We start from the raw sequence: 26,347 nt of genomic DNA, 5'->3' as shown, positions 1-26,347 counted from the left end.
AACTGATGGAGTTCACTCACGTGTCAGCAGTTGTTCACAAAGTGATAGTTGTACAAGTATCCTTAGACTTGTTGTCATCATAGTCATCTTGTGTACACTGAACTATGCTTTGATTTAGTTCTTAGTCTCCGGGGACAATTGTTAGGGCTCTACTGGGTATAGGAATTTGTACACGAAGATAGTGTATGATCAATAAAGGATCTACCCCTTCCAGTGAAGGAAGAGAATATTCAAGGCTGATCCACTTATGCTAGTTCAGGAATCTCTGGCCAGAGTGAATGAAATTAGAAAGGAGTTTCTAATTTACATAGAACTAAGCATAGTAAATGGGAAAGAAAATGATTAAATTAGATAGGCTTGACACAAGATCCATGCCTTGTATTTAATCAGGACATTGGAGGGTAGAAGGAGTTAATTGTACGGTAACTATTCACTGAATAGGTTCTTGGAGTGAATTCATATTATCCGGATAGTCGCGATATGCGGAGAAGTATCCCTCACGATGTAGAATAAATATGATTAATTAATTAATCATATTTAATAAATTAGAGAATTTATATAAATAATGATAAAATAGTTTTATTATTATTTATTTCTACTACTAGCTTAATATTGAACCTACAGGGTCACACCATAAAAGAGAATGATTTAATGGTGGAGGAATTAATTAATAATGGCTAATAATTATTTATTTATGAAATAAATAATTAATTGGCAAATTTAATAATTGATTAAATGAGATTTAATTGATTATAAATTAATTAGGAAAAGTTCTTAATATTATTAATTAAGAATTTAATTTTTGGAAATTAAATCAAGAGAGAGAATTATTTCTAAAGTGTTTAGAAAAAGGATTAATAATTAAAAGGTGTTTTAATTATTAATGTGAATAATAAAGGGTTAATAATAATAATATTTTATGGGAAAATTTCAGCTGAAAATTTTGCCTATAAATATACTATTATAAACCCTATTTTCATTCTAACCCAAAATTTTTAGAAAAACCTAATTCTCTCCACCACCTCCTCCTCCTCCTCCTTAGCATCGTTTTCTTGGTGGATACCGGTGGAGTGCTTCACGTTTGAGGAGCAGCTGCTAAGGATCTCCGATCGTTGCTTTTGGATCGCTATTAGAGGTTAGTAATCGATTCATATGTTTTAATCACGATTTATATGCTTTTATTTGGATTTTATATGTGTAAAAGTGTTTTTATCATGCTTCCGCTGGGATTAAAATCCAACACAACCTTCATCTCCATTACTCTCTCATGCTCAACTACCAATGCCATATATCCACTTTTCTTCCTTTAACTATCTATCATTTCATCTTGTTCCATTTAAAGCTCATAGGTCTTCAAGATACCATAAAGTCTCCCAAGAGTAAAATCCTTGTACTCTTGTGAATTTCTAAGTGAGGCTTGCATTGGCTTCAATTCCTTTGGTAAAGACCTTAGGATTTTTAGGTTGGAATCCTTGGTTAGGTAGACTCTTCCATACAACTTTATTTCATTTAACAACTTTTGAAATCTACTGAAAGTATCATTCAAGGACTCACCATCTTCAAAATGAAAGTGTTTATATTGTTGTATGAGAAGTTGCATCTTGTTTTCTCGAACTTGCTCAGTTCCCTTACATAGCACTTGAACTTGATCCCAAATTTCTGTAACACCCCCAGATCCGGGGTCGGGGATCCGGGTCGTCACGGTCTTTCTTTCCACAATATCACTTAACTTAATTAATAATAAATAACCTCATGATGTGACCCCACACTAACACACACCACAACACGTTATAGTCTCAGAGATGAAATTAGAATAAGTACAAGTCCTTGAATCCATAATTTAAAAGTTATTACAACCCAAAATGATCACTTGATAAGTTTACAGTTAATTGCATTATCTGCCACAAGTTATAATTATACATAATTGATTCCCAAAAAATAGAATGCCTGATCTACAATAGATCTACCTCTGCAGCTATAGCAGCTACGATATCAACGGGAAGACGCGGGATGCTTCCCATGCGCTTGCACTGGGTCTGCTTGAGTTTGGCCATCTTTCCTAACCGTTGTTGTGTGATGAAGAAATGAAGCAAGAGTGAGCATTACAGCTCGCAAGATAATATATAGTGTAAACAATAATGCAAGTATCTAAATGGATAACTTACTAGAAACCTTTATCAAGTGTAAGGTAATTACTTACTGGATATAAGCTTAAAGGAAGATGAAGTTACCAATTACTTCACTATACTTATATCTTTTTGTAAAACTACTTGAACTATCATCGTTCCAAGTATAATAAGTTTTCGAAGTTCATCACATAGGTGGGACTACCACATAAGACTTGCATAGATTCGATCTTTGAAATATTATTGAATGAAATGAAGTTATGAGATACTTCATTAAGTCCCGATATATATATATATATCCATATATATCTCTCATACAATTCCTGAAAACCTCTGTCATGTAAAGTATGAACAGAGTTGCAATATCCAATGAATTTTGGAAAGAAAAGAATTTTGGCATAAACCCGATATCTTGCTGATCAGGCAAAGATACCAATAAGTAACCTTTTCTACTAGTAGATGGATGAAACCCCCACCGGTCATCACCCTGGCCTCATTAGGACCTTGTGCTGGACCGCCACCCGGCCTCTTATGCGTTGATGGGCTGCCACCTAGCCACTTACACTTTGATAGACCGTACCCCGGCCTGTCGCTTATGCCGACTCAATTATATGGACTTACTTCCCGAACGTTGGGTAAGTAATCAATTCATTTATCAAAACAGCAACCTCGTTGCGAATATAAAATACACCACAGAGCCGGATCCCTTAATTTAAAAGCGAGTATTTAAATCCCCTTCGAAAGGAAGATCTTAAATTTGAAAACGAGTTTTGGGATCCGCTCTAACTTTTAAAATCATTTTGAAGACTCGAAAACATTTTTAAGAATGTTTGGAGTAATGCTGATTTAATGAAATAAATCAGTCCCGATATATTAAAAAATATCTGAATATTATTATTTAAATAATATTCCCATAAGGATAATCCTTATAAAAATAATTGAAGTAGAAGTTTTAAAACTTATACTTGAAAGAAATAATAAATAACCAAAGATATACTTATACGAAAGTACGATCTTTATTTGAATAATCGAAAATAAGTTTGATTATCAAAACATTATTCTTTAATAAAATGAAGAATATTATTTAATAAAAGAAGCGGAGTCATAAGTCCTCGAATGAATATTCAAAATAATATTCATTAAATAAAATAAGGTTATCGAATAAACCTTATTCGATTAATAGTTTTGAAAACTATATCTATATATATAAATATATATATTATACTCGGGAACATCGACACCCGGTTTAGAAAATGTTCACCTTTGGGTCCCCTATACTAAGGGTATACGCAACTACTGCTTATCTCTAGCATAGGTATTATGCAACTTATAAGTATTTGAATCAACAATTAGATATCAAGATTACGAAACAGGCATGCATATATACCATATCAGCATGCTCCAATATATCGCAATATTTGCTAATAACAATCATGCACTTATCATAAGATAATGCATATGCATATATACATCACAACAACAGTATAACGGGTAGAAAACTTGCCTGAGCGACTGGGGGTGATAAAAGGTTTGGGACGAGTCTGGTAACCTATAAACAATATATAAGTTGGAATTAAACCAAAGTCGCTTAAGAATCTATACTTTAACCAATTAGACCCTAACGTTCGCTTTTGTGCTTAACGATTCACTTAAGTCGCTCGAGTACCCTCGGCTCCACCATTTTTAATAAATTAACCATTAAGAATTTTAAGGCGATTCTTTCGGGAGTACCCTACCAACTGCCTAATCCACTTTACATAATTGTTTCATACCCCAATTAGTCATTTAAGGGCCTTAACCAAGGTTTTAAAGTAAGGCGAGGGGGTAATGGTTCGTTCGCGAAACGCCATTACTTAAAACGGCCGTTTCTCCTAAACCGTACATCGGATTCAAGCGAACCACATATCAAAACGAAACTCATAACATGAACTATCTAATCATGGCAATGGTCAAAACCTAACAGTGAGTTCACGGGTCCTGATGTTAAGAACAAAGCAGTCTAAGGTAAATTGGGCATTATGACGGCTATGTTTACGCGTTTACCAAATTTATACCACTCCAAATCAATCCACAATCAACCCACAATCATTACTACAACCAAAATCCATCCATACTTTACTACAACAGCCTCAACATCTCAAGATTTCCAATTTATACTACTCTCAATCATGAACTAAAAGCTATACTTAAGTTCATTAACCAATAATCAAGATTTACAACTTCAAACTTATTACAAATCCAACCACACTCTAAGTATACAAGAATCATGCTTCTCATGAACCATATCAATCATAAAAACTCTAAATATACAAAAGTAGGGCTAGGGTATGAGATTATACCTTCCTTGGTGAGTAAAAGTAACTAAGGAGCTTGAAGCAACCCTTGGAAATTCTTACTAAAGCTTTATCTAAACAAAAACACAAGATCAAAATTTCAAGTTCTTGAAAACACTATTCACTCTCTTCTTCCATAAATTATTGGAAGAGATTGTGAAGGAAATGGAAGCTTAGATTCATAGGATATCTATATCTATGTACAAGGCACCTTGGATAATTACCTCACTAATTATCAAAGCTTGGAACTTGAATTTGGATTTTCTTTTCTTTGAAAAAGAAGAAGGGCCGCGAGCTTCTTTGCTTGGAAATGAAAGTCAACTTGTATTTTTTGTGTTATGAATTGTTTTTGGCTTGGTTGCTTCCTTTTTTTTGTTTAATTAAATTGTTACCATGGTAAAAATTGTGTGGCTTATAATCAACCAACAAATCCTTCCTATTTGGTCATGCTTATGTCATCCACTTATGTCATCTTCCCACACTTGTTTTCTTCTTGTTGGTGTGATGACATCATCATACATTAACCTCTTTGATTAACTCCTAATTACTTGGCTAATGATCGCTGATCTGTTATACGGTTCGCTTAACTTTCGTTCTCGCTTATCGTTTGAGGGATCACACCCGGGATCTCATTACTTAGGTTCCCTTAAACCTTTCTCAATATTTTATATTCCTTTTATGATCCTCTCTTATAATCCTTGAATTAAAATCCTTTTAATCATGTTACCTTATACTTAATTCTTTCTGTATCTGGTGGGTTTTCAGGAAAAATCAAAGTGTTCGAATTTGGATTCTGACGATCTTTACATACACTTATATACCATATAGAGTACTAATAAGATCTCAGAATAACAATAAAAGAACCTCTATGTTAGGTCCCAATGTGTTTGTAGAAGGGGGGTTGAATACAAATAATACCAAATAATTGAATTAAATGCGGAATAAAAATGTGAAACAAAATTCAAGTTAAATAAGAATATTATTAAACTTGAAAGGTGTTACAACAACTGTATCGATTACAAGGAATTAATCTCAAATTAATTATCACAAATCTAGAATAAATTCGACATGAACTTTTTCTATTTTTGCAATAAAAAGATTCAAATGCTAAACGCAATTTGAGATTAAGTTCTAGGGATTTTGATCTGCTAGATAGTTACACAAGAACAAGAGAATGATTTCTAGTTGATTGGATTTAACTTTACAAACTAGAAATTATGATCTTGAAGTTTGCAGATGAAGGATAAAATATTTCTTCCGGCTGTTTTTTTTTGTTCTTGAGTTATGTTCTGTGTGTTTGTTCTCTGCTACTTTTCTTCTTTTTAATTCATTCAACAAAACTGTAATGAACTGGCAAGACAATCCTGAGCTCAGCAAGACAATCCCAACAGCTAGCAAGACTTTCGGTAGGACTATCAAATGAACTAGCAAGACTATCAGAATGAACTAGCAAGACTATCAGAATGAACTAGCAAGACTATCAGAATGAACTAGCAAGACTATCAGAATGAACTACCAAGACAATTCTCCTCCCAGTGTAACTTTCGGTGAGACTATTTAAAATGGCTTGGAAAGACTTTCGATATGACAATCCAATTGTCATACCAGTTCAAATATTTGTCTTGCTGATTTAATCTTGAATATTAATTCAAAATCATTTCTGAAAAATTCTTAATATTAATTCAGAATTAATTAATCAATTACTTCAATTAATCAATAAATTAATCTTTGCAATATATAATTTATTTTCTTAATTAAATTATATGACTTAATTAATTAATAGAGAATTAATACTAATCTTGAGCAGCAACCATTCTTCTGAAAATCTTCTGAAAATCACTGAGAATTATGAATCAATTCCCCCACTTCAATGTTGACACTCGATGTACTGTATGGTTCATGAGAGACTAACTTCCGTGACGTTTCTTCATGTCTTGACTTGATAATTGATTTTCTTCAGATTAAATCCCTATAATTAACTGATACCCTGACGAGATCTCTGTCACTTGATTAAATCCACAAACTTGATTTATATCACTGAGGCTTGATCAATTTTTTTGAACTTCTTCCAGTGAAGTAATTCCTTAAGTCTGTAGATGAACTTTGTTTCTGAATCCTTTGACAGATGTTACTTTTTGAGATCTCTTTGACGGTAGATCCACTATTTACTTATTACATTCTTATTTGAGTTGAGTTAAATCCTCGAATATACAAATAGGCTATGATATATGCCTTACACTCTACAAAGTGTGGCATGAAAAGTTTTCTTATTCAGCATAATCAGCAAAATCACTATTCATAAGGGTTACAAAAAGTCCAAAATTTTGGGGTTAATACAGTCTCCCCTCCTTAAAAGGATTCCGTCCCGGAATCAAATAAAAAACAAATGGGGGTACTTTTCTAGCATTGCGCTCTCTAGTTCCCAAGTTGATTCTTCCACATTATGATTCTGCCATAGCACTCTTACTAGCTTGATCACTTTGTTCTGAAGCACCTGCTCCTTCTTATCCATAATCTTTACTGGTTTCTCCACGTAAGTCAGATCTGGTTACATATCCACCCGCTCGTACTCCACTATGTGTCTGGCATCCCGATGATACTTCCTTAGCATTGACACATGGAACACATTATGAACTTGTTGTAGGTTCGGGGGTAAGGCTAGCTCGTAAGCTAACTTCCCAATCCATCTTAGTATCTCAAAAGGTCCAATGTATCTTGGGCTTAGTTTCCCTTTCTTTCTGAACCTCATTAATCCCTTCCAAGGGGATACTTTTAGCAGTACTAAGTCCCCTACTTCATACTCGTTGTCCTTTCGGGCTAGGTCCGCATATTTCTTCTGTCTGTCTTGGGCTGCTACCAGCCATCCTCTAATGAGATCCACTATGTCTTTGGTCCTTTGGACCACTTCGGGTCCGAGCATCTTCCGCTCTCCTACTTCATCCCAGTATAAGGGAGATCGACACCTTCTTCCGTACAGGGCCTCATAAGGCGGCATTCCGATGCTGGCATGAAAGCTATTGTTATAAGAAAACTCGATCAACGGTAAGTGATCATCCCAACTTCCTTTAAAGTCTATTACACAGACTCTCAACATATCCTCTAGTGTCTGAATGGTCCTTTCACTTTTCCCATCCGTTCGGGGATGGTAAGTGGTACTCATGTTTAATTTGGTCCCCGCACATTCTTGAAAGCTCCTCCAAAATCTGGAGTTGAACCTGGGGTCTCGGTCTGAGACAATAGACGCTGGGACTCCATGTCGCGTCACTATTTCCTTAAGGTAAATGTCCACCAGTCTATCGACCGTGTATCTCTCATTGATAGGAATGAAATGAGCTGACTTTATCAGTCGGCCTATAATTACCCATATAGCATCATGATTGGCTTTCGTCTTTGGTAAGCCGACAACAAAATCCATGGCTATCTGTTCCCATTTCCATTCGGGAATCTCCAGGGGTCGTAAAAGTCCACTAGGTCTCTGGTGCTCTGCCTTTACTCTTTGGCAAGTCAAACATTTGCTTACCCATTCTGCTACGTCCCTCTTCATGTTGGGCCACCAGTAATACTCCTTCAAATCCCTATACATCTTGGTGCTTTCTGGGTGAATGGAATACCTTGAACTATGGCTTTCATCCAAAATCTCGTCTTTAAGTTCTTGAACATTCGAAACCCAAATCTTGTAGGGATACCTCATTATCCCCTTATCATCTCTCTCAGTATGGATCTCTTCTCCAGTCATTGACTCTCTGCCTTCATTCATTACTTTTTCTTGGCACAATCTAATCTTTTCCAATAACTCTGGCTGCATCGAGATCTCAAACAGCTTTTCAGTTCCGGTTCCGATTACCTTTACTTCTATTTCCATTCTCTCGAAATCCCTTATCAATTCCTCCGATGTCATTATCATTTTGAGTCTTTCCTTCCTGCTAAGGGCGTCAGCCACCACATTGGCTTTCCCTGGATGATAGAGAATTTCACAATTATAGTCCTTGATTAGTTCTAACCATCTCCTTTGGCGCATGTTGAGCTCTTTCTGCGTGAATATGTACTTGAGGCTCTTATGGTCTGTGAAAATCTCGCACTTCTCTCCATACAAGTAGTGCCTCCAAATTTTTAAGGCAAAAACTATTGCCGCGAGCTCAAGGTCATGAGTAGAATATCTAATCTCGTATTCCTTTAGTTGTCTCGACGCATACGCAATCACCTTACCGTACTGCATAAGCACACACCCTAATCCTTTGTGCGACGCGTCACTATATATCACAAAATCTCCTTTTCCGTCTGGCAATGCCAATACCGGGGTCGTTACCAACTTTTTCTTCAATTCTTGAAAACTATTCTCACATTTTTCAGTCCATTCAAACTTCTCTGTCTTACGAGTAAGTCGTGTCAAAGGGGCTGCGATCTTCGCAAAGTCCTGTACAAATCTACGATAGTAGCCGGCCAATCCTATGAAACTCCTTATCTTTGTGGGTGTGGTTGGCCTTTCCCAATTTGAGGCCGCCTCTATCTTGGAGGGGTCGACCAATACTCCTTCTTTATTGATCACATGTCCTAAAAACTGTACTTCATTCCGCCAGAATTCACACTTCGAGAATTTGGCAAATAACTGTTCCTCTCTGAGTATTCCTAAAGTTATCCTCAAATGATCTGCATGTTCTGCCTCGGTCCTTGAGTAGATTAAAATATCATCGATTAAAACTATATCACACTTGTCCAAGTACTTCTTGAATACTATGTTCATTAAATCCATGAAAGCCGCTGGGGCGTTGGTTAATCTAAAGGACATTACCAAGAACTCATAGTGCCCATACCTGGTACGAAACGCAGTCTTGGGAAAATATTCGGGTTTAATCTTTAGTTGGTGATATCCAGTTCTCAGGTCAATCTTGGAGAAGTAAACAGCATCCTTTAGCTGATCAAACAGATCGTCTATTCTGGGTAACGGGTACCTGTTCTTTATAGTTAGCTTGTTCAACTCTCGGTAGTCGATGCACGGCCTCATGCTCCCATCTTTCTTCTTAACAAATAATACTGGTGCTCCCCACGGAGATACACCGGGTCTTATCATACCCTTATCCAAAAGCTCTTGTAATTGGGTAGCCAATTCCTTCATTTCTAATGGGGCTAATCGGTAAGGTGCCTTTGAAACTGGCGCCGTTCTTGGGGCCAACTCAATAGCAAATTCAATCACTCTATCGGGTGATAATCCCGGAAAGTCTTGTGGAAATACATCTTCAAATTCATTGACTACCGGAATATCTTGCAAGTTGGGCACCTCCTTCTACGTGTCCATCACATAGGCTAGGTAAGCCTCATTTCCTTTTCGTAGCATCTTATTGGCCTGAGCCATGGTCAAAAATTTCTACGTCTGCCGCTTTCCTCTAAATATGACTTCTTTCTTCCCTGGAATATTCAACTTAACTTTCTTCCCCTTACAGTCTATTTGAGCATCATCGCTAGATAGCCAGTCCATTCCCAAAATTACATCAAACTTCCATAATTTAAAAAGAATCAGATCAACACTAAAAGATTGTTCCCCTATGCCTAACTCACAGGCGGGGTGAATCTGGTTAACAGGAATAATTTTATGGTTTGCTATTTCCACTTGTAAGGGTTCTATCAAGGGTTCAGCCTTAAGTCTTAATTTATGCGCAAAGTCCTTTGATATAAAAGATTTAGTTGCTCCAGAATCAAATAAAACATTTGCACTGATTGAATTTAGAGAAAGGGTACCTGCTATCACATCTGAGTCTTTCATAGCATCTTGCACTGTCATGTTGAAAGTCCTCGCGGTAGGTGGCTTATTGGAGGCAGCCCTGCTGGCTCCCGAAGCTGCTGGTTTGTTCATGGGGCATTCCCTCTTCCAATGACCCGGGTGTCCACACTGATGACAAGTGGTGGTTGGGCGGGTAATGGGGGTTGGCGAAGTGCACTTGTCCGAATAGTGACCTCCCCAGTATGCATCCTTCCACAAGTGTTACAGGCTGGTAATGGGGGTCGAGACTGGTTGGAATAGGACCCTCCTGACTTCTGGCCGCTCTGGCTCACATTCACACTCATTGGCCGCTTAAACCCAGTGCTCTTTCCCGGTAGGGACACTGCTCCTCGATTAAATCTAGTTGGGAAGCTCCCTCCTGTGGAACCTCCACCCATGCTTATACTTTTCCTCTTTATTCCCTTCTTCTCTCTTTCCTTCTGCATCTGTTCACTTCCGGCTTCTGCAATTGTTGCTTTTTGCACCAGAATGGCATAATCAGTAAGCTCAAGGATTGCCACCCTATTCTGAATCCACGGTTTCAGTCCCTGCTGAAACCTCCTAGCTTTCTTTTCCTTGGTGCTCACAAACTCCGGCACAAACCTTGATAACTCAGTAAATTTTGCTTCGTACTCTGCTACAGATAAGTTATTCTGCTTTAGCTCCAAGAACTTGAGCTCCATCTGGTTCTCCATAAACCTTGAGAAATATTTTCCCAAAAACAATTGACTGAACCTCTCCCAGGTTATGATAGCATATGTCTCCATGTTTTTCTTGGCCTCCCACCAGTAGTTGGCCTCTCCTTTCAGAAGGTAGGTAGCAAATACAGTCTTCTGTGCCTCATCGGTACTCAGAATCTCAAAGGATTTCTCCATTTCCTTTAGCCATGCCCTTGCCTCAACTGGGTCGGCTGATCCGTGGAACTCAGGGGCTTAAGGGACTTGAAAGCCCTGAAAGAGTTTGCCACATCATTGTTATTTCCTTGAGGGGGTGGGTTGGGTTGACGTTCCAAGTTCTGCCTTAGTAGTTGCATGAACTGTCCCATGGGATCCATGTCTGGGTTTGGTACTGGTTGCTCAACCTCAGTTTCTCCTTCTTCAGCCTCTATCTCAAATCCTTCCACATCAAATGTTTCCTCCTCCTCTTCATACAGGAAGTCATCCTGTTCAACAAAATCCTTATCTTCCTCTTCACTGTGTTCTTGGTTCCTACCGTCCTGGTTATGGCTTCCCTGGTCCTCGGATCCAGGGTTCGCCCTAGTTCAAATCTTTCTTGGCGGCATGATACTGATAAATTTTTGGGAAAATTCAACATTAGGTCACAATCATACATAAAATTGTACCTTGCACAGTTTCTATAATGGGGAGAATGTATCTCGCAATTCTATTATATTATGACAGTTCTAATAAGAAGTGCAGTCATAATAACGATAAAAATAGTGATCTCGTCACTAAGGAACTGATTGAAAGGAAACAAATATATACATAATGCGAGAAATACATAGTTCGATCTGGTCCAAAGTACAACAGTGCTACAGTCATCTGCCCAAAAGTGATATACAAGAGTCTATCTGTCTAGTCAGAGAAAGGGATGCTATATACAAGTCAACTATCCCGGAAAATTGGCTCTCACTATGGCCTCGACTAACTAGACGACTAGACTACCACATCACTGGTCCTGAATCACACACCGGAGCGGGTCAGCTCCCACACACTTTCCATCGCACGACGGAAAATGTAGTCAGCCTGCCTCCTAGAGATCCTGCCATGCCTGTCCCCCTGGAGTGATCGGAGTCTCGCACGGGCCGTGAGCTCTATCTCATTCAGCTCCCTCCCCAGGGATCGGGGTATGGTAGCTCTAGCCTCATGAGCTCGGGCACGCCTACCAGCCCTCTCCACCTCCAACTCCCTCCTGACCTCATCCAGCCGGGCCTCAGCAACAGCCACTCGAGTCCTCAGTACATCCTGAACATAGCCGTGAGCTAACAAAGATTGCCTATGGGCAGGGTCGAGAGGTGGTGAATCCGGAGCCGCTAGGGGTTCCTCCTCGGTCTGCCTAGCTCGGGAGTATGGGTCTCAGAGCTGTCATCATAGGGTCTCCAAGATAGTGGTGGAGGGGTAGGAGCTCTGACCACCGGGAGTGAGGGTAAAGGGGTACCAGTGTACTTTACCATAGCTCCGACATGCTTCTCAGCTACTAGGACCTCATCCGGGTCCTCCTAATCTCAAATCGCAATAACCTCCGTCTCTGACTCCTCTGAGGGGTCCTCCTCCTCCTCCTCCATCTCAGGCTCATCCTGATCCTCGGCATCTAGCAGTGCCTCATCATGCTCACGCTTGAACATCTCTGGGTCCTCTATCTCATGTGCCTACACATTAAACGAGCTAAGTTACTATCATGATACTTATAAGGCGGCAGCAGTGTGGTTCCAGGTGCCCGTCGCTAGATTGAGATCTGCAGGGCGGCGGTTCCCGTAAGGGTTTTAACTGTCAGTGATACTTTAAGTAGTCTGACTATGAACTTGGCAAGAGTTCTTATTATCTTTGTGAGTTTATTATTATATCGTCGCATCATCTCTGAGGTTTATAATGTTTGGCTCTGATACCATTTCCGTAACACCCCCAGATCCGGGGTCGGGGATCCGGGTCATCACGGTCTTTCTTTCCACAATATCACTTAACTTAATTAATAATAAATAACCTCATGTTGTGACCCCACACTAACACACATCACAACACGTTATAGTCTCAGAGATGAAATTGAAATAAGTACAAGTCCTTGAATCCACAATTTAAAAGTTATTACATATCATCTTGGCTTGGACATTCTTCATCTTCAGCCATCAACCCTTTTCCCATGCTCATTTCAGAGCTGCCTTCACAAACATTTATGCTTGATATAATTTTAACAGCTTCAACCTTCATCTCCACTACTCTCTCATGCTCAACTACCAATGCCATATATCCACTTTTCTTCCTTTAATTATCTATCATTTCATCTTGTTCCATTTAAAGCTCATAGGTCTTCAAGATACCATAAAGTCTCCCAAGAGTAAAATCCTTGTACTCTTGTGAATTTCTAAGTGAGGCTTGCATTGGCTTCGATTCCTTTGGTAAAGACCTTAGGATTTTTAGGTTGGAATCCTTGGTTAGGTAGACTCTTCCATACAACTTTATTCCATTAACAACTTTTGAAATCTACTGAAAGTATCATTCAAGGACTCACCATCTTCAAAATGAAAGTATTTATATTGTTGTATGAGAAGTTGCATCTTGTTTTCTCGAACTTGCTCAGTTCCCTTACATAGCACTTGAACTTGATCCCAAATTTCTGTAACACCCCCAGATCCGGGGTCGGGGATCCGGGTCTTCACGGTCTTTCTTTCCACAATATCACTTAACTTAATTAATAATAAATAACCTCATGCTGTGACCCCACACTAACAAACACCACAACACGTTATAGTCTCAGAGATTAAATTGAAATAAGTACAAGTCCTTGAATCCACAATTTAAAAGTTATTACAACCCAAAATGATTACTTGATAAGTTTACAGTTAATTTCCATTATCTACCACAAGTTATAATTATATATAATTGATTCCCAAAAATAGAATGCATGATCTACAATAGATCTACCTCTGCAGCTATAGCAGCTACGATATCAACGGGAAGACGCGGGACGCTTCCCACGCGCTTGCGCTGGGTCTGCTTGAGTCTGGCCATCTTTCCTAACTGTTGTTGTGTGATGAAGAAATGAAGCAAGAGTGAGCATTACAGCTCGCAAGATAATATATAGTGTAAACAATAATGCAAGTATCTAAATGGATAACTTACTAGAAACCTTTATCAAGTATATGGTAATTACTTACTGGATATAAGCTTAAAGGAAGATGAAGTTACCAATTACTTCACTATACTTATATCTTTTTGTAAAACTACTTGAACTATCACCGTTCAAAGTATAATAAGTTTTCAAAGTTCATCACATAGGTGGGACTACCACATAAGACTTGCATAGATTCGATCTTTGAAATATTATTGAATGAAATGAAGTTACGAGATACTTCATTAAGTCCCGATATATATATATATCCATATATATCTCTCATACATTTCCTGAAAACCTCTGTCATGTAAAGTATGAACAGAGTTGCAATATCCAATGAATTTTGGAAAGAAAAGAATTTTGGCATAAACCTGATATCTTGCTGATCAGGCAAAGATACCAATAAGTAAACTTTTATACTAGTAGATGGATGAATCCCCCACCGGTCATCACCCTGGCCTCATTAGGACCTTGTGTTGGACCTCCACCCGGCCTCTTACGCGTTGATGGGCTGCCACCTAGCCACTTACACTTTGATAGACCGTACCCCGGCATGTCGCTTATGCCGACTCAATTAGATGGACTTACTTCCCGAATGTTGGGTAAGTAATCAATTCATTTATCAAAACAGCAACCTCGTTGTGAATATAAAATACACCACAAAGCCGGATCCCTTAATTTAAAAGCGAGTATTTAAATCCCCTTCGAAAGGAAGATCTTAAATTTGAAAACGAGTTTTGGGATTTGCTCTAACTTTTAAAATCATTTTGAAGACTCGAAAACATTTTTAAGAATGTTTGGAGTAATGCTGATTTAATGAAATAAATCAGTCCCGATATATTAGAAAATATCTGAATATTATTATTTAAATAATATTCCCATAAGGATAATCCTTATAAAAATAATTGAAGTAGAAGTTTTAAAACTTATACTTGAAATGAATAATAAATTACCAAAGATATACTTATACGAAAGTACGATCTTTATTTGAATAATCAAAAATAAGTTTGATTATCGAAACATTATTCTTTAATAAAATAAAGAATATTATTTAATAAAAGAAGCGGAGTCATAAGTCCTCGAATGAATATTCAAAATAATATTCATTAAATAAAATAAAGTTATCGAATAAACCTTATTCGATTAATAGTTTTGAAAACTATATCTATATATATAAATATATATATATATATATATATATATATTATACTCGGGAACATCGACTCCCTGTTTAGAAAATGTTCACCTTTGGGTCCCCTATACTAAGGGTATACGCAACTACTGCTTACCTCTAGCATAGGTATTATGCAACTTATAAGCATTTGAATCTATCTGTAAGTACGTTCATATGGGTATATATACATTTCTATATTATTTTGTGGGTTTTTTCAGCATGTCTACTACTCTGTATCTTCAGCACCATGGTGATTTTACCCCCTCCTAATATTACTTATGTTGGGGGGGGGGGTAAAACTGAGGTTATTACAGACTTTGATAGTGATTTGTTGTCATTTCGTGACCTAGAAGATTTTGCCCAAAAGTATGATTATGATCATGTGAATGCTCTTGTTTACACTAAGTTTGATGGGTTTAGTTTTACTAAAGGTACTAGGGCCCAACAACAGAATGAAACTCTGAATGGCCCGGCGAAGGTCTTGATTGGCAACAAGCAGCGGTCAAAAGAGTATTTGGAAAAGGTCAATAGGAGGACTGAAGGGCGAAATTCTCAACTGAAGAAGGCGTGAAGGGAGCTTCGGAAGAAGCAGAACGCGTTGGACCTTACTGAGGAGCGTTGCTTCCTTTATGGGGCTAACCATGTGCTGAGGAAGGCGCATGAGCTCGGCTGGGACTACAAGCAGCTCTTTGACGAGTCACTTGAAGATCCCGTCGGTCGTACCGATGATGAGGAGCCATTAACCGTCTCCTCCTGCGAGCACGAGGACCTTTCGGACCCGGACCTCTAGTAGAAACATGTAATTTGTAATTTTAATTTTGTTTGTAACTGGTACTCTTGCCTTTGGGCTTCGTACTTTATTTGTCTTCGGGCGTTGTACTTTATTCGCCTCGGCCGAATTTATGTAGTAATTTTATTTGCATCTTTCTTTATCAGCATATTTACTTCTATCATACTTTAATTTTGCCTTAATGTTTTGTATAGTTTAATTGCATCTTCGGTTTTACTCTTGCCTTAGCAATTTTGCATTTCTTTACCGCGTCTTCGACTTTTAGTTCACTGCATCTTTGGCTTTACTTTTGCCTTAGTAGTTTTATGTAATAATCACCTTCGGCCCCAAGTGTTAAGGGGTCAAGTTGTAAGCCTGAAGGGAGACCTTGGGCCGTTAAGACTGAAGTATTAGTCTTTTTATGCGAAGGAACAAGAAAGTCGCCTTCTTTGTGATTTCCCCTAGACGAGTCCTCCTTCGTTCTGTCGATCAAAAAGTGTACTTAAAAAAAATTAAATAAAATTTTAAGTGTCTGATTTAACTTGGGAGAGGAAGGGTTTGTCTTCTTCGGGATCGCCCTTAGACGAGACCTTCTTCGCTCCTAGGATTTAATTGTAAAAGTATCTAAGTGTAAAATTTGGACTTGAGGAGGATGGGTTTGTCTTCTTCGGGATCGTCCCTAAACAAGACCTTCTTCGTTCCTTCGCTAATTATGTGCTTTTAACAGTGACAAAAGTTATCAAGGGAAGGACGAAGGGTAATGTCTTTTTTAGGATTTCCCTTAAACATTCTTCATTCGTCCTGGTTTTATTAATTCAGGTTATAATATTATTACAACCTTAGGGCTAAGGACATTACTCGTTTTAGGATTACCCTTAGTTAATGAACATTCGCCCTTTTGTCTAAGCAAATCAAATATGGCAGACGAAGGGTTTATCTTCTTCGGGATTGCCCCTAGATATAACTCGTTCGCCCGCTCAGTTTCTCATAATTTCAAGTAATTAAATTATGCGAAGGAAGTTCATTTTCATTGATTGTTACACATTTCGCAGAGTTTAATATGAAGTAAAAATGGAAACTAAAAGAAATTTTTCTTACTGATAGAATTTCGAAGGCGACTAGCATGCCAACTGTTCTTGATGGCTTCTCCAGCTAGTGTCTCCAACCTGTAGGTTCCTGGTCGAATGATCTCAATCACCTTGTAAGGTCCTTCCCCGTTCGGCTGAAGTTTCTCTTGTCTTATTGGCATGGATGCAGCTAATTCCCGTAGGACTAAGTCACCAACACCGAATGACCTTTTCTTAATTTCCGAATCATAGTGTTGGGCAGCCTGCAGCAGGTACTCTATGTTTTTTTGTCAGCAGCTTTCCTCTCTTCTTCTAGTAAGTCTACGTTTGCCCTTAATCCGAAGTTATTGACTTCCACATTATAGACTTCTGTTCGATAAGACTCTAGGCCCACTTTGACCGGTACCAGGGCATCTGTTCCATATGTCAGTCTGAAGGGAGTTTCCCCGATGAAAGATCTGGGTGTCATTCGGTAGGCCCATAAGACCCAGGGTAACTCTTCGGCCCATCTTCCTTTGGCTTCGCCCAACCTTTTTTTGATTCCTTGAAAAATTATCTTGTTGGCCGCTTCGATCGCCTCGTTTCCTTGTAGATGTGCAACCGAACTGAACTTCTGTTGGACCCCGGAGTGATGCATAAATTTTCAGAATTTATTTCCAATGAATAGTCATATCTTCGGGATTCCCAACCTTAGAATGATTTGCTCAAGGAAGAATTTTTTGTCCGCTTCTTCGGTTATAGCGGATAGTGGCTTGGCTTCGACCCACCTGGTCATGTAGTAGTAGGTGGCGATGATGCAATATTTTTCCTATCTTGTGCTAATAAAAAAAATTATGACGATATCCATGATGCACATAATAAATGGTATGGGGCTACGGAACTGTGGCGAATAATTGACACTGTTTGTATTTTTTGCATATTCGCTCACATTGCCTCGCAAAGTCAAGCAAAAGAACCCTTGCCGAAGGGTCTTAAAGGAAAGAGACTGACCGGCCAGATGCTGGCCACTCATTCAACATATCTAGCGGGAAAGTGTACAGTAGTGGGAAAATAAGTAATATTTAGAGGGAATTGAAGTGATCTTGATATAGATGATGGTCACTCATTTAACATATTTAGCGTATTTTTTTCTCGATATTTAAAATTTTACCTAACATGTGTTCTATTATTTTTATATGTTATGTATATTTTTAAAATTAGGTTTCCCAAGCATATGAAGATGCTCCTATACGTGAATCTAACCATTTCTTTTTATGATTGGGCTATCAGCCCCAATTGCCAATTTGCACCAATTGCCCAAAAAGATAAAAAGGCAGGCCTTTGGAAACAAAACACACTTGCAAACTCTTTTCTTTACTTGCATTCCTCAGGTACTCACTTTTCAACTCAATCTTTGTAAATTTCATCAATTTTCACCAATTCTAATCAACTTTAACTAATTCTAATTCGTTATCATAGCTTTTATTAGCTTGTCTTGTTTAAATAAGACTTCTTGTTTACATTATTATGGTGCCAATTTTAGATTTCAAGATTCAAGAATTTCAGTTTTTTGTTGTGTGTGTAATGGGTTATCGATACGTGTGCTTATATCTTGAGAATGTTAGTGTACTCCAGGTTTTCGATATAATGCTGTCACTGTTATTGCACTGTTCTAATATGTGTACATATATTTAATCTCAGCCTCATGAAATGGATAGGGATGTAATGTTTTAGTTGTAACATTGTGTATGTGCTACTCAATGAAACGATATGCTGATAAACTATTTAAATGTTATTGGTTTTGTAGATAATTGTTTAAAATGCTTTGGTCAGTGTAAATTGATTGAATTGTTACTCTCCTAGCTGGATTAATATTGATGCATCAATATATAATTGGACTGAGACGGCGGGAAAAAGGTGAAGGATAAGAAACACATTGTTGTTTTTTTATTGTTGCATCATCCTATGTTCGGGTCCACCAATGTTCTCTTGTTGGTAGTAGATACGAGAAAAAAAATGATACTTTTAAACATATAGTTCGACTAATTTTGGGTTCAAGAGTCAAGACTTCCAGCATAGTCTAATGGATTTATTACCAGCCTATTGAGCTATGCGACAAGGGCTCAAGCAAGGCCTGTAAATTAGTTTTGTATTTGTAAGATGTTTCATATCTTTGAGCATGGGATTGGAATTCAGTCTTACCATCAACTTGGTAATGTACAGTGTGGGACAGTTTTAAAAATTCATGAAATGAAGATACCTGATGTTTGAGATAATGTTTTTTGAGGAAGTTAATACTGTAAATCTTTGACATGTGCACTATGCAAAACTTTATGTGATTTGTCATTAACATATTTCACTTTTTGTGTTTTTTTTCTTCATACTGCACATGTCAAATTAAAGATTGAAGAATGAAGGGTATATAGGATGTCTTCTTGTTTTGGTTTATGCTTTTAGTGACAGAGCAACAGTTTTGGGCTACTACTGTCAAGCACATTATATAAAACATAGTTAGAGTTATGTTGTAATCTTTTGGATACTTTTTTTGTACATATGTTCGAGAACCAATTGCTGTATGCACATATTTACTGTATAGAGATAGACATATGTGCACATAATTTTTTTTGCTAATAATGGTGATACTTCTGAACCTGGTTGTAAATCTGGAAGTACTTTTCAACAAATTGTGCTATTTTCTAACGCATGGATCTTTTAATCTATAGGATTACAACTGTGAAAAGGAATCCCATATACACCACTTTCTTGTCTTCTCAAATATAAGTGAATGCATCGGAGTTGGAATCATCTTCCTTCTGGTCAGCATCCTCCCTATATTAATATGCTACATATGTCATTGATTTTGATCGAATCATGGCTATAGTCAAGTGTTCTTTATTGTAGCTCTTGGCTCTTGTCTGTGTTATACTTGCAGTATATTCATTTGATGAAGTAACTCTATCCAAATTTAAGTGGTTTATTTAAACATCTGCTATCTGCAATTCCTTTGAGTCTTTGACAGTAGGATACTTGTATTTCTTAACTGTCAGCTGACACATTGGCCAGACATGGGCCTATTTTTAAACGTTTTTTAGTTGCTCAAATCAATTTAGAAGTCTAAATTAACTTGTAAAACTCTATTAATCTGTTTTCAGTTAACAATTTATTACCTAAAAATAAAATAGACTTAGAAGTGCTTCGCTTTAGTGAATAAGTTCCGCTCTAATCTGATTTGAATGGAAAGTCGGTATCATTCCCACAATAAACAAATTCAGTTACTTTTTTGGTAAAATCATGCATTATTAAAAAAAAAACCAAAATCTTAATTGAAGTATCTAATAGTCAAAAGTTTGAAGTAATTTTGTACTCGTTAATTACTCTAAGTAACAAAAACTTTTTTCAAGATGAGCCAAACAGTCTTATATTCAATCCTTCTTATTACCGTGAAACTATCATTAGAAAGTCATTGGGTTTTCTTGCTTCTTGGTTGAAGGATTCCATTAACTCATTTGCATATAATTGATTTTTTTATAACTACTCTGCTGTTTTCGAATCTCCCATAGTAAAGTCAGTAGCATCAGAAAACAACATCAAACTGTGACATGGTAGCTGAAAAACAATTCTAGCTTTCAAATTGCAAGGCATGCTAGTTTTTTAATTATCTGAATGTTGCAATTTGATGAAACATCTTCAGCACGTATGACATATATAATCTGCAATGGTTTTCGGTGATTTTGTGTATCTTCTACAGTTTGTGGTCTATAGTATCGATTTCATCATGCTGCACGTGTCCTTGCCTTTTAAGGGAAATAAAATTCCTCAAGCTTCATTTCACATCGTCAGACACTGTAATACAGTGTTGAATTGGAAAAAGAAGCAGATTTATGGATGTGTTAGCAGACCTGCTTCAAACCCAGGAAACAAATCTGTCTCCTTTCTGCGAAAGAGGTAAATATTAAAACTGGATTTAAAAAGTATTTATTCATGAGAATATTATTGTACACTGGATTCTCATCAGAGGACTGAGGAAAAATGAATGTTCAAGCATTTACAACTTATTTTGATGTATGAATTACTTTCTTTATAACTAGGCAAGAGTTTACTCCTTGAGTCTGGGCGATTTCATTTAATTTATGCAATTTTAGAAATTTAGCATGCAGATGTCTAGACAGAGTTTAGGTTTTAATTTGCATATTAAGGTGACTCGATCCTCTCTATAGTTTTTTTTTGTAGATTTTATTGTTTGCCTCTATGTAGTAAGTAGTTACATTGTTACGTGTTCTACTATTTATGTAATTATTTACCAGTGAAATTAGTATATGGATCTGATAATTAATCTTTGAGCCATCATCTGATCCCTTTGGTGTCAGTTGTCCTTATTCTTTCTTATCTTGGTTGGTGACAATTCTTTTCAGCCCAAATTTATTATGATCCATATATCTAAATTAAAATTTGATTTTTTCATTGTAAATAATCTTGTAATATATGTAGGTATTGCTCAAACTTCAGTTTTCCTAAATAGTCTTGATACTGAAAGCAATTGTTATTCAGTGACAACTCTACTATCTCCACATTGTAGCAGCTCTCATACGAAAAGACATGACTGGAAAGTAGCTCTTGCTTTAGATACAGGCAGTCCTGGTAATGGCGGCCAAGAAAGTTCCAACAATGATGGCCCTGGTTTAGGTCAGACTAGGTTGGGTAGGCTGGTTAGTGCAGGCGGGCGACAATTACTGGAAAAGTTAAATTCAACAAGAAAGAAATTCCCAATGAAGATATTTCTCTTGCTCCTCGGTTTTTACACAGCAAACGCATTAGCCACGATTCTCGGGCAAACTGGCGACTGGGATGTGCTGGTTGCAGGAGTAGTGGTTGCAGCCATTGAAGGAATTGGTATGCTTATGTATCGGAAACCCTCTTCTCCATCTACAGGGCAGCAGCAATCTCTGATAATGATGATAAATTACTGGAAAGCGGGTGTTTGTTTAGGGCTATTTGTAGATGCTTTTAAGCTTGGCAGTTAAATGCCCTCATATTCTGTTATTTTTCATTTGAAAGTTAATAGTCTATTATTTACCTAGAAGCCATCCATTGATTAGTACCTAGTTTCAGTAGTGCAAATAGTATGTAGAAACAGTCAGTGTAATTGTATGTATCATTGTATACGTGTATTAACATGCAATACAGCTCTCTGAAGAGATTTACCAACTGCAAAATGGAAATCTATAATTTGCATAACAATGTCTGAGATTCATTAGGTCGGTCATGAATATACGGATATAGGAAGCAAAGAAATGTTGCTAGAACACATCACCATGTAAGTCAAAAACATTGCAAAATCTTTAAGTCCATATTGATGCTCACGTTCCATATTAACATGCAATACAGCTCTGAGATTTCTTAGAAGGTGGTTAGAGGAGTTCATTGGACAACTTCAAATCGGTAAGACTCTCCTTCGTTGGGGAGCCTATATAGCAAATGAAGATTGAACGACACAAATCGAGATCTCTGCTACGGTACTATTTTAAGTTACGAGCTTCAAGTTATCTTAAGCCTTGTGATTCTAACTTATATTTTATCATCTCCATGACTGCTAAATGCAGTAAAATTTTGCTCAATGAAGAGATTACTAATTTAACCATTTGAATAATATTATGCTACTCCACCGACTTTCACTCACCTATATATTGAATAATTTTGTTTTTTTAACTTCAATCTAAAACGAAAACCATTTGTTAATTCCTTTCTTTTTAAAATTTTTAAACTTTATAAAAAATTTATCATTTGACTTTTCTAGCTCATTCTAAATATTTTGAATGGATAGTGAAATTAATTATTTTAATTTTTTTATAGATTTAGTATAAATCATACACTTTTATTAAGAATTTTTTTTTAAAAAAAATATTATTTTTGTTAAATGGTCAAAACACTTCGAGATTTGTCCAAAATTAAATGTTAAACTTTGAATTTATTTATAAATAGAATTTTAATTTTAAAAAAGTTAAACTTTTTATCTATATCATATTTCACTACGATAAAATGTATTTACAAATTTCTCTTTACCCTGTTAAATTTTTGTTCAAATTATTTAATTAAAATTTTGTGCAAATTAGTCTAGGGGTGATTTTTATTTATTGATTGTATATTATATTTATTTGTTTGTCTAAGCGATAAGTATCATATAACCAAATCCCCAACCCAATTTTACAATATTTTGGTGTAAGCCATTTCTCCCACCCAACTTTAAAAATTATACCGTCAAAACTTACATCAAATTTGGTGCAACACTAAAAATTTATAGAGTTTTTGTTATTTCTATGTTATCATTTTACATTTTTATTAAAATAATTTTTTTCATTTTTATCAATCACTTTATTATTTTAACCTAACTTTTGTAATTTAGTAATATAATAATCTATCTTTGTTTTGGTGGGTTGGTGTTAAATTTGAAAATAGTATAATTTTTATATTATCTTGGTGTAAAAATTAAACCAAAATAATATAATAGGTTGGGGATGCTCAATCTTAAAAATGTTACTAAATATATTTATCAAAATAATTTATTTCTCTCGACACTATATTTTATTTAATAAGAATTCAACCTACATTTATAATAGAAAAATTAATTAAGTGTAAATATAAAGGAAAATGTTGGAGAAAACATATATTAAATTATTATGAGACAGTATTATATATATTGTATTTAAAGTTTTTATCGGTATAAACTTGAACTTGCATATATTAACATCTTAAATTTAAATTATAAATTATCGACTTAAAATATATAATTTTAATAAAACATCTTTGTTTTATAAAGAAATATATTAGTATTGATTTCAAAATAGCCTTAAATTCAAAACTATTTTATTTATATAATAAATTATTATTATTAAAGTAAATTTAAAATTAAGTCAATAATATAAGCCACTTGATAACATATAATTGTTAGCATTAATACTAAAAATAACTAACAACAACAATAGTCAAAACATCATTTAATAAGTTTGAAAAACATTTAATAGATACGAGAGTGGTATAATAATTTCTCATTACTACATGAAATAAAATATTACTGCATTTATCATCACTTTTATCTCTCTATCTGCCTACAAATATAAGAAACCGAACCATTCTTTGATCTTAAGGCTATCCGTTACATTTGTGGCCCCTTTTGAGTAAATGAACCAAGCTATTAGGTTTGTTGGCAATGAGCAAGTAGATCCCCAGAGTATTGATTCTTTATATCTTGTGGCAACTTGAAATAATGAGTCATATAGCTGTGACAATTAGAAGAAAATAGTTAAGAGTATAAATGACTCCCGGGTGCAGGCTGCTCTTTCTACGTAGCGCCAGGATCCTTCACTATCGCCATATAGCTGTTGTATAATATTGGAAGGGGGTTTGTGTCCAGGGGCGCCTCGGTGTGAGAGTAAAAACTGATTTTTGGGGAGATAAAAATAGATAGGAATGCAAGGTGACTGTATGTGTATAATAGTAGGATGGGGTGTAGGGGTTGATACCTTTGAATAGTAGTGTCCATTTTAGGAGCGGAGGACAACTGGGGTGGATGCCTTACACGTGTATGGGAATGGCCGAGAAATGTTCTAAGGATTTTTAAACACGTGCCCTGATTATTTTCATGATTGATTAATGACAGCTGTGTTTATCACGCGTTTGGGCATGTGCCTCGGGTTCTGGGGCTTCCAAGGATTGGGCCACCGGGAACAGATACTCTGGACTAGTAGCATGCGGGACTAGATGGAGTATGGAGTCAGGGTCCGGACCTACGCCTTCTAGGAGCCAGCCATATGTACTATCAATAAGTAAAACGAGAGAATAAATCATCTCAAATGTAGCCAAGATCGAGTCTGCAGATCTTGCAATTTAGTTTTAGTATCGTCAATACGAATCTGCAATGTACTTTTAACATCATCAATATGATAACAGTCAGTTGCATGAAGCTCAGTGAATGAGACCTGTGAAACTATGGACCTGTTCTATATAGTTCAGACGGCTGACAAGCCAACTTACAGTAAACTCAAGTTTCTGCAAGCCGGCAAATACATTCCTGCACGGCTGCACTCAGCGGTCATCTCAGTGTCAACCTAGGCATAGAGAGTTTGGTGAAGTCATTTCTGAGTTGTTCATTGTACACAATTTATTGTTTATGGTGATGAAGTGCTCAAAGGTTTCTGGGTATTTGTTTATAATGAGATCGAGTAGATATACAAACTCAGAGTTAACTTCATGACCCCCCACAAACCAAAAAAATTGCTAGAATCTACCAACACCTTGGTTGGAGCTGCCACGAGATTTTGTACAACTACATTTCAAGCTGTCGCAGAAGCTGCGGCTGTATGACGAATCAAGTTCTGCAAAAAAAAAACGAAACCTTGTAGAAATATATCTTACTGAGATTAAAAACATATATCAATTTGTAAGACAAACATTAATGTTCTTCACATAATATATTAAGATTAAAGAAAATTATAAATGATCGGCACACTAAAACCACTGCGCATAAGATAAGTGCAGCCCTTAGACATAAAGTATCAGCTATCCCTATCAAGTTCATCCAGAAAATGAGGCAAGAATATTTAGACAAAATAGACTTTTCAATTTGAGCTGTTTCCAGTCATCGAACTGAAATGACTTCATTAATTGATAAAAACGTACTTTTAGAACAAAAGTAGGTAAACTAGTGTATGAACTCATTAATATATCATGTTTAACAACTCGTATAAGTTCCTTGGAAGCTGAAAATTACCTACACTTTTCAACTTATAAGTTACTTATAAAATAACACAAGCATTAGTCCCTCGTACAACTATCCTTCTGGTTAGCTTTCCCATCTTTATGTGCAGGTTGAGATATATTCTTAATTTTCCTATTTAGGCCAAATGACAACTTCAGCAACGCTGTTTCCATGACAACTCAAATGCAACCTGTAACATCCAAACAAGTTCCTTTCAAATCTTTAAACAGTGTTGAATACTCCATGGGATATGTTAAGGCTTATTCATGGTCTAACCATCAAAGTTAGATCCAAAATACACACTGAACCACTAAAGAAAAAAGTGGACGGTTTAACCATCCTAGTATTGCAAATGTACATATTTGACCATAACTCCGGCCAAAATTGCCTAAAACTGGCGAGTGCTAAAAAACATAGAAGAGTGAATGCCTTGACCACAGATTTTTATACAAATGTATCTAAAAGCCATTGTAGCAAAGTGCTACGAAAAACATGAAAACACACTTTTTCTAAATCGGATTAAAGAGTTTAAAACACAGATAATCAAAGAGCAATGAATTCAAA

At 36.4% G+C, this 26,347-nt stretch overlaps 1 protein-coding gene across 2 annotated transcripts in view; it reads left to right on the top strand.

The window, feature by feature from the left end:
- Positions 1–22,244, top strand: part of LOC141686847 (ycf20-like protein) — a 41,711-nt gene extending 19,467 nt beyond the window's left edge. Inside the window, exons 2-5 of one of the 2 annotated variants that reach the window (XM_074491936.1) lie at positions 18,322–18,422; positions 19,755–19,847; positions 20,780–20,976; positions 21,611–22,244. In XM_074491936.1, the coding sequence (XP_074348037.1) occupies positions 18,322–18,422; positions 19,755–19,847; positions 20,780–20,976; positions 21,611–22,052 (833 nt within the window). In that variant the 3' untranslated portion in view covers positions 22,053–22,244. Of the gene's footprint in view, positions 1–18,321; positions 18,423–19,754; positions 19,848–20,779; positions 20,977–21,607 lie in introns of both variants that reach the window. The other variant, XM_074491935.1, reaches the window with a different exon arrangement.
- Positions 22,245–26,347: the final 4,103 nt, after the last annotated feature.

This window comes from Apium graveolens, chromosome 9, assembly GCF_009905375.1.
Source record: "Apium graveolens cultivar Ventura chromosome 9, ASM990537v1, whole genome shotgun sequence".
Lineage (NCBI taxonomy): Eukaryota > Viridiplantae > Streptophyta > Magnoliopsida > Apiales > Apiaceae > Apium > Apium graveolens.
Note: the sequence above shows the minus strand (reverse complement) of the source record. Positions and strands in the feature narration are given on the sequence as shown.